Source organism: Echinops telfairi, unplaced genomic scaffold (assembly GCF_000313985.2).
Source record: "Echinops telfairi isolate 266 unplaced genomic scaffold, ASM31398v2 ScPeMD7_7469;HRSCAF=8507_1, whole genome shotgun sequence".
Classification (NCBI taxonomy): domain Eukaryota; kingdom Metazoa; phylum Chordata; class Mammalia; order Afrosoricida; family Tenrecidae; genus Echinops; species Echinops telfairi.
Genome location: NW_022111373.1, coordinates 70,469,794 through 70,479,828, shown reverse-complemented (window position 1 = coordinate 70,479,828; position 10,035 = coordinate 70,469,794). Strand labels below are relative to the sequence as shown.

Sequence of the window (10,035 nt, the reverse complement as noted above, 5' to 3'; positions counted from 1 at the left end):
ATAATAATAGGCTTACGTCTCTTTTTTTATTGCCACGTGATCTACCCACCCTACATTTGCAATCGTCTAGTAGATCGCGATTGCCAATCACTGTATTGAGCACCCCTGTCTTATTGGGTCATTTTAAGTAAACTCGGTGGTAGTGAGTTTGGGTTTCTGGAGTCTGGTAGATGTTTTTAATATAATATTAATGTGTTCCTCCACATTAGGATGGTGCAAATAGTTAATGTATGTGGCTGTTAACCAAAAGGTTGGAGGTTTGGGTCTACTCCGAGGCACCTCAGCACAAAGACTTGAGAATCTACCACCTAAAAAAATCAGTCATCCAAAACTCTACAAAGTGCAGTTCTACTCTGACACACGAGTTTGCCATGAATTCCAATCAATTCACAGGCCATAGTATTCCTCACGGACTGCCTTTGTTTGTGTTAAATTGATCATTTCTAATTGACCATGTGAATTTACTCATTTTAGGTTTAAATTTTTCATAGACGGTCCAGGGATTACAATTTCCCATTTTACCAGTATAGTTTAGGTAAATGCCAATTTAATTTCAGCAGCATAAAAAAACTGCTCCTATTTAGTTGCATTTCCTCTCCCTGCATTTGATTGTTATTATACAAATAATATCTTGTGTGCCCATAAACATAGGCTTATAATTATTGCTACATGCAGTTGTCTTTTAAATTAGATAGGAGGAAAGAAGCATTACAAACAGAAATACACTGATACTATCATGTCCATTAACCCATTGTTCTTTCTTTCTTCATGTAAATGTGAGTTCACTTTCTAGGCTCTCTTTCACCTCTCATCCCGATGATTCACTTTGGCATTTCCTGTAAGGCAGGTTTGCTGGCAATGAATTTTCTGAGTTTATTTATTTTGGAATATCTTAATTTCACCACCATTTTTTGAAAGAAACCCTTTGCTAGATATAGAAATCCTGGTCTACAGTCTTCCTGTAGCACTTTAAATATGTCGCTTCACTGTCTTCTGTCTTCCTTGTTTCTCATGTAGTGAGTTTTTATGCATTTCACAATGCTTTCTTTGGCCTTTGGCCGTTTGATTGTAATGTTTGTAGTGTAGATCTCTGAGTTTATCCTACTAGGAGTTCTTTGAGGTTCTTGGCTATCTGGATTATAATGTTTTTCATCAAATATGGGGAATTTCCTGTCATTTTTTCAAATACATTTTTTTCATGAATCTGTTTTCAGCAACGATAAATACATATACAGATCTCTCCTATCAGGTCTCTTCTTTGTGGTTATACTACCCACCCACCCCTCCCTTCCACGTCTGTTCAGCTTGCATGTCTGTCTAAGCATCTACTCAGAGATCACCACTATTTCAAGATTGTTCATAGAACAGCATTCGCCTCCATTGCCTTTAACTCTTGGAAACCTCCCAGTGGTTTCCCTTGCCTCCATGACTTTTTACTAACCTCCCTTTTATTATATATTGCCCTCCCCTTCACTCAGGTTCAAGCTTGTCTACCGGATAGCCATGACTTACTCTCCCTCTTCTTGGCAACCATCAAAAAATGGTTTTTTTAAAGAATATTTCTTTCAGTACCAAAGCTTTTCTTGACTTTTTCCAACAGTGTTTTATTTATTTATTTTTTTATTCAACTTGTGGCATTCAGCTTTGGAAGCATACATAACATTAATTTTGTTTTTACCAAGGCTCCATATAAGAGAGAAATGCTACATAAAAAAGACATCTTTTGGGGTAAAAGGAGACATTGGTCACTGTAAGACATGAAAAAATAATTTATAAATTGTCAAGGGTTTGTGAGGGAGGGAGAGTGGGGGAGGGAGGGGAAAATGAGGGCCTCAAGTAGAAAGAAAATGTTTTGAAAATGATGATGGCAACAAGTGTGCTTGACACAATGGATGGATGGGTGGGTTGTGATGAGTTATACGAGCCCCCAATAAAATTATTTTTTTTAAAAAAATCTTTTATTAAAATGTTGAATATAAAGACCCATTTGTTAAATATTTCTTAAATGTTTTATTTTTTATTACTTTTTTAATAAATCATTTTATTGGGGGATCTTACAGCTCTTATCACCATCCATCCATCCCTGTGTCAAGCACATTTGTACATTTGTTCTAACAGTGTTCTTATACAACACTTGTCTTTCTTTTTATTGACTGATTTCACTCCCATACTTTCTTCCAGGTTCATCCATGTTGTGAGATGTTTTGCAGATTCGTTGTTATTCTTTAGCATTGCATAGTATTTCATTATGCATATCTACTAAAGTTTATCCATTCTTCCATTGCTAGATATTTTGATTATTTACATTTTTTGCTTTTGTGAATAGTGCTGCGATGAACATGGGTGTGCATATTCATGTTGCATCTCATATTTTTCTAGGACAAAGACCAGTTAAGGAATTGCTACTGAGTGATACTGTTTTTATATTCCTAACCTTTTGAGGAAGCACTGCTTCCCACAGTGATTCTGTCATTTTACAGTCCCACCTGCAATGAATCAGGTTCCCAATTTCTCTGCATCTTGCCATTATTGGGTGGTTTTGTGTGTGCGTTTTGTTTTTAATTTTGCTATTAATCCTAGGATGAGGTGATATCTCATTGTTATTTTGATTTGCATCTCTCAAATTCCTCCCCCATTCCATGAGTTCTCTTTTAACACATTTGGTGAAGTCTTTTGATTCATATAAGGTGGATCAAGTTTTTCAGGTATTCTATTTCATCTCTGCTATTCTATTTGTGTGCTTTTTATTATGTTTGATAGTATATTTATGCCATGATTTGGGTCTCTAAGCTTCTTCATTGATGAACTTTCATGTTTTCATTGATGATCTTTTTTAAATTTAGGTTTACATTTCAGTCTTTGTTTCATATTGAACTTTGACTTTGAATATGGTGTGAAATATGGATTTTATTTTATTCTTCTGCAAATGATAAGCAGTTTTACCAGCACCATTTGGCTTCCCCACTTAATATGTTTTGGCCCTTTGTCAAATATGGACTCCATACATAGGTATCTTTACTCCTGGCATCTAAAATGTATTCCATTGGTCTATATATCTATCATTGTATGAGTACAAGACTATTTTGACTACCATGACTGTAATACGTTTTGAGATCAGTAAGTAAGGGGCTTTCTATGTTGTTCCTCTTCTTTAGTAGTACTTGGCTTATCTGGGTCTCTTTCCTTACCATGTAAAGTTGATGATGAGTTTTTCCATCTCTTTAAAGAATAAGGGTGGATTCTGGGTTAGGATGCCTTTTATGTGTAGATTGCTTTGGGTAGTACTAACATGTTCACAATATTTAGCAGTTCTGTTCATGAGCATTGTTTGTTCTTCCATTTATGTAGGTCTCTTTGGCGGTTTTCAGTAGTAGTTTGTGGTTTTCCTTACACAGGCCCCTTGTTTCTCTGGGTGCTAATTGTAAATAATATTGCTTTCCTGATTGCCTTTTAAGTATAAAAGAACAGTTGATTTCTGTATGTTGATCTTGTGTCCTGCCATTTTGCTGAATTTTTCAATTAGTTCCAACAGTTTTCTAGCTAAGTTTTTGGGATGTCCTATGTGTAGAATCATAACTGCAAATAAGAGAGGACGTTTTACTTCTTCTTTGCTAATAGTAATGCCTTTAATTTCCCTTTGTTGCATGATATCTCTAGCTAATGCTTCCAGCACAATATTGAATATGAGTGATCAATTAAAAAGGCATCATTGTCTGCTTGCTGTTCAAAAGGGAAATACTTGAAGTTTCTGCTGAGTGTAATGTTGACTGTTGATTTTGTATATATAATATGTTAAGGATTTTTTCTTCTGATTTTGTTCATTTTTATCTGAAATGGTGTAGGATTTTTTCAAATTCCTGTATCAATTGATATGTTCGTGTATTTATTTTCCTTAGTTTTATTTATGAGATGGGTTATAGTAATTGTTTTTCTAATGTTGAACCATCTTTGCATATGTACTATTAATCCCACTTTGCCATGATATATTGTTGGATTCTATTGGTTAGGATTTTGTTGAGAAATTTTGCATCTATATTTCATTAGGAATATTGTTCTAGAAATTTTTTTTCTAGAATATTGTTCTAGAGAGTTTTTTAATACGGTCTCTTATCTAGTATGATACCAGGTTTATGCATGTTTCACAAAATAAATTTTTGCAATCTCTTCTGGACTAGTTTGAGTATAATTGGCATCAGCTTTTCTCTGAAAGTTTGGTAGAATTCACCAGTGATTCCATCTAGGCCTAGATTTTTGTTGGAGGTGGGATGGAAGGGGTCAGGATGTTAAAATGACCTAGTCAGTTTCTTTTCCTATAGGTCTTTCAGAGTTTTATGTAGGTTATCCCATTACCTCGTCTGCATAGTTTCTGCTGAGGAGTCAGAGCTTACTATTTCTGATGTAACAGAAATATGTAACATTTCATTTTTTCCCCAAGCTGTTCTGAGGATTCTTTCTTTGGTTTTGGAAAGTTTGATTACGATATATCATTGTTTTCTTTTGAGGTCTCTCCTGTTTGAGGTTCCCTTCAGCTTCTGGGATGCCTGTCTTCTTCTTTCATGCTGTTATAGAAGTTCTCTTCCAGTAACTCGAAATGACAGTTTTATCTGCACTTTTTGTTATGCTTGTTTTGGAATTCGAACCACACATAGTTCTATGACTTTTTCTTTTTTAAAAAATGTTCCTCTAACAGCTTAGTATTCAGAGATTTGTCTTTAAGATCACTCATTTAGCCTTCTATTGATTAAATTCTATTCCTTTACTCTTTCGGTGTATTATCTGTTTCTGAAATCTTAGTATTAATCTTGATTTCTATTTGCTCTTTTTGTATGGCTTTTAATTTTTCACTTATTTTTAACTTTGCCTTGTGGTATTTCCCGAATTCTTCTATATTTTTTTTTCCTGAGTTTTCCTTGCTTTCATTGATCTTTCTCTCACTTGGTTAAAAGAATCAAAATATCATTTTTTAAAATCCCTTAGTAGATAGTTCCAGTGTCTTTTCTTCCTCAGGAAGTGTTCTGGCTCTGAATATTGGTCACTTATTTGAGTCACTCTGTCTTGTTTTTCCATACGAACTGGAATTTTGTTTTCTTTGAGACATTGTGGTGTTATTATATTTTGTATGTAATGAATGATTGTATGTTGGTGAAACCTTAGCCATTCACTACCTGCCGCCCTTTTCATTGTCAACCAGCAGTGTAGATACTTGTGCTAGTTCTGAGCAAACAGAGCTGATAATGGCAGCACTGTGCCAGGCTGTTAGAAAATACACCAGTTTCTTTACTGGCTTCTTTATTTAACTCCTTCTCCTGGTCATTAGTCAATCCACTTCTCTGTTTTTCCCTTTGAAACTCAAGAGTCTTAGGATTCTCATCAGTATGTGTTTCATTATGGCTGTGGTATCTGTGTTGTAGAGGGTCTGTTTTATATGTCTGCCTGGTCTGCCATCTCACTGGAAGTTTCTCAGTTATGCTTTCAGTCCCTTTTTTTTCTTGTTGCTGTGCCTTTTATGACTTACTTTAGACTACTCAGCCGTTTTTATTGTTCAATTTTATTTTGTCTATTTCATTCTTAGCTATATTGCTTGTGTATAACCGTATCTACTCATTTAACTGTCTGCTGGTCTTCATGGTCTCCAGTGAAAATGGAGCCATAGTTTTTGTTGATGTGTATTTAGCATTTCTTTTTCTAAGTCTGTTTTCAAGATATTCTCATCATTTTTTTACCACTTCAATTGTGATATGCTAAATGTGGCTATCTTTGTTTTATCTTTATTGGACTTTATCGAGCTTCTTCGTGTGTGTGTGTGTGTGTGTGTGTGTGTGTGTGTGTGTGTGTTTAGAATTTAGTACTATTACCTCTTCAATTTTTTTTCCTGCCCTAATTTCTCTTTTACTTTCATGACTCCTACTACATATATGCTAGACTATTTAATATCTTCCCAAATTGTCTTCGGACTGTTGTTACTTTTTCTTCTTCTTTTGTTTGTTTTTTCTCTAAATCCTTCTGATTGGATATTTTTATTGATTTTTTAAAATTGATCTTTATATAAGTTTTTTGGGGTTTTTTTTGCCACGTGCAGTTTACTGGGTTTTTTATTCATTAGATGCAGTTTTTAGTTCTACAATTTATTTTTGTTTTGTTTTTTTCCAATTTGTTTCTCATTGAGTTAGAATTCATTCACTTAACCAATATTTGCATTTTAGTCTTTGAATATGTTTGCAAGATAATTAGTTGTAAAGTGTTATTGTTGTCATTTTTTGCTTGGTCTAACATCTTGACCATCTCAAGACTGGTTTCGCTTGGGAGATGGTCATGTTCTCTTCCTATGTAGTAATTTTGGTTGCCTTTGTTGGTATATTTTAGGTTTTATTAGCTTTTGAAGAATGTTTATTTTTATTTTAGTAGGCATTTCAATGGCTTGATCACTTTAAGCCTCTGTAGATTTGATTTTACATTTTGTTAGGCTGGATCTATGTAAAGTTCAAGTCCAACCCCCTCCCATTTAGCAAGACTCAGCTTCCAAACAATTTTGCCTGTAGATTTTAAAAGGGTTGTCTTTTGGTTTGATCAGAGTATTAATTGTTATTGGGGTGTTAATAAGGTTTCTCCACTTTGGCTAGCCCAGACTACAAACGTCTCCTGCACCTCACGTAATTTATGTTATGCCTGTTTTGTTTTGATTCTTGTATCAGCTATTCTCTGATAGGCCTCATATAGACCTAGTCTAAAGACTCAGAAGGGATTCCTGAATACTACGTATTCTCGTGGCCTGGTTATAAAGGTCCTTCCTCTTCAGTGTCTTGACTGCAGACTTCAGGCGTTTTAGCTTGCTCATACTCTTGATCTCTTCACGCTGAGCTCAGTAAGGCTTAGTGGGTCATTGTGCGGAAATTATCTCCAGGCAGAGAGTCCAGGCAATTGTGGGCTCCGCTCTTTAAGGATCACAGTATTACATGATCTACTGTCCAGTACCTGAAAGCAGTTTCCTCATCTATTTTGTCCACTGGTAGTCTTCAGAGGGCTAGTTTAATACCTGCCAGCCATATCATCACAGCCAGAAGCAGGAATTCTCAGCTTTATTTCTGTAACCTTAAAAAAAAATCTTTTAACAATCTAAAATACAGTGTTTTGGGGGTTTTTTCTCCTCCATTGCAAAACAGCGATTACGATAACATGTCTTAATTTATATGTTCCACAGATTTTATTTTGGTGGTAAACTCTGTGACTTAGGTGTGCAGAATTATATTTGGTGAAAGAATTGTGCACCTGTCATTCCAGATGGCCTTATGGTACAAATAACCCCAGAGACCATGGATGGTTTGCGGTTAGCTCTACGAGAACAAAAAGACTTCAAAATTACGTGTGGGAAAGCTGATGCAGTAGACTTGAGAGAATATGTAGATATCTGCTGGGTAGATTCTGAAGAAAAAGGAAACAAAGGGTAGGATTTTTTTTTTAATTCCTAAAATGTAATAGATTTAATTAGAAAGAGAGATAGAAATATTCCATTAATAAAATTTGGTATTTAAAAATGAGTGTGGAATTGTACCATTAATTTAAATGGTTATGTGCCAATTAATTAATGTGGTCTGTTCCTTTTGTACAAGCAGCTTCATTTGTCTTTCCTTGCTCGGATGTTGTGAATTACTGAAGGACTGGCAGTGTGAGAGCTAGCTAATGATAAAAGGTCCATGGTGTAGCAGTTGGAGCCTGATGTTGGGCTGAGAGCAGCAAGACACTTTTTTTGATCTTATGTGCTTCTTTTTCAAATTCAAGTAAAGGGTTCCCTTCGGATGGTAATCCTACATTCTGTTGTCTCACTGTAAAGACTAACAATGGAATTGAATTAGAGATCTTGCAGAATGTTACTGTTGCTCCTTCCTCTTTTCAGTTAACCCATTTTCTTTGTTTCGTTTGTTTGCTTGTTTGTTTTGAGGTTGGTTATGGGTCTGGAACAAAGAAGGAACAAGAGGGCCAATTTTGAAAAATCCCAAATAAAATTTTTGAATTAATGAGACAGCTTTCTCTTAGGAGACTATTTAAGATCTTTAAAGCCCCAGAAGGTTTGCATTTAGCACATAAAACAGTAGTTTCAATTTATTCATCAAAAATATATGACAATTTAGTGAAGAAATCTTGGTAACTAGATGTGATTACATATTTATTTTGTGTATAATGAGATCTCTGACTACTTTAAGTTGATAGCTTTTACCATTATTCTTGCCACCTTTGTTTCACTCTAATTTCCGTTTTTAAAAGCACTCTGCCACTAATAATTCTCTTGTATTATTTTTTTCTGCAGTGTTATCAGTTCAGTGGATGGAATATCGTTACAAGGATTTCCAAGTGAAAAAATAAAACTGGAAACAGATTTTGAAACTGAGGAGAAGATTGTAAAGTGTACTGAGGTAACCGAAAAGGAGGATTCTCCCTTTACGTGCTCTGATGAATATGCGGTTTGGTTTAATTTTTTTAATTTGAAAATTACTCACTACTCTGAATATTTAAGTGTGGCATGTTACATTTCCTACATTACACATTGACAGACACACATGTCTTTTCCCCAGATATCCTGTGTCCACCAGATTTATATTTCTTTTGAATTATTTTAGCCTGTTGTATGAGGGTACTTGCCTGCCGACTAACAGTTGAAGTTTGGTAACATTGCCGTTTTTTGCTTATAGGATATGTTACTTGATGGCATTATTTTATTTTCATTTTGCTCTTAATTTCCAGGAAAGATGTTAGAACATGTGGAAATAGCTTTTATATGTGAATGCTGATTATATATTGATGTCAATAAAATACTTAGTTTTGAGTTTGTTCTTTTCCCTAGGGGCACTGGGTGGGTCATAGCTTTTCAAAGCTTTCTTTTCAGACGTGGCCTAAACCCATGTAAAGATCAAATTTTGATGGCTGAAAGCAAGTGGGCTTACAAACTTTCTATTTTTATACTTTTCCCAGAAAACAACCGAGTAAACAGTGTGGCTTTATCTGACCTCTGGCTAGACCAAGAAGAAAAACTACATGAGGGCGAGGTCACACATGCATCCACTCTCCCTCTTATGATGTGTTTCTCCAGTGCCCACTCTAGTTCTTCTGTAGAGCATGACTAAGATGGGAGGCTCTACGTAATCATTTCATTGTTTGATGTTAACTTAGTATCTTTATCCCTAGAGCAGTGGTTCTCAACCTTGCTAATGCTGTGACCCTTTAATACATTTCCTCACATACATTTCCTCATGTGGTGGTGAACCCCCCCCCAACCATAAAATTATTTTCATTGCTACTTCATAACTGTAATTTTCTTACTGTTATGAATCGGGCGACCCCTGTGAAAGGGTTGTTTGACACACCCCCCCCCAAAGGGGTCGTGACCCACAAGTTGAGAACCACTGCCCTAGAGGATGGGGATCTTATAGGCCAGACTGGTTAGTATTGTTCTCTCAACTGAACAAGGCTTCCTCTGCTCCACAAATTAACATTAGGGAAAACTAGCTGAACTATTTCCATATTCCATAACCTTTGATATGAAGTTTTTATATATAGTTTGCATTGAGCAATAGACAGAATGCTCCTAACTAGTGGATTTCAAGATACTAGCATTAGCGTGTTATTAATAAAGTTGAAAACAGAAAATTCTATTTTTTCACTTAAATCATGGCTTGTAACCTAATTAAACCTATTTCAGGTATTCTACTTTCCGAAGGGCCAGGACTTACCTAATTCATCAACTCAATACCAGTTTGCAAAAGAAATTGCCATGGCTTGTAGTGCCGCACTGTGCCCTCATCTGAAAACTCTAAAGAGTAATGAGATGAATAAAATTGGACTCAGAGTTTCCATTGACACTGATATGGTGAGATGTTTTTGTGATGTATTTTTAAAGTAAATGTATATTAAAATAATGGAGGAGGGTGGTAATAATCAAAAGTTTTTTTTCTCTAACCTTTTCCTTTGAGAGGAAATAAAAGAACTAAATTTTGTTGAGTATCAATTGTGTGCTCACCTTCCTGATATGATTGCTGAATGGGT

At 35.3% G+C, this 10,035-nt stretch overlaps 1 protein-coding gene across 1 annotated transcript in view; it reads left to right on the top strand.

Moving 5' to 3' along the window:
* Nucleotides 1-10,035, top strand: part of ZFYVE16 (zinc finger FYVE-type containing 16) — a 47,694-nt gene that overhangs the window by 32,102 nt on the left and 5,557 nt on the right. Inside the window, exons 14-16 of the mRNA XM_013004899.3 lie at nucleotides 7,279-7,441; nucleotides 8,303-8,408; nucleotides 9,692-9,859. Of these exons, the coding sequence (XP_012860353.1) occupies nucleotides 7,279-7,441; nucleotides 8,303-8,408; nucleotides 9,692-9,859 (437 nt within the window). The remainder of the gene's footprint in view (nucleotides 1-7,278; nucleotides 7,442-8,302; nucleotides 8,409-9,691; nucleotides 9,860-10,035) is intronic.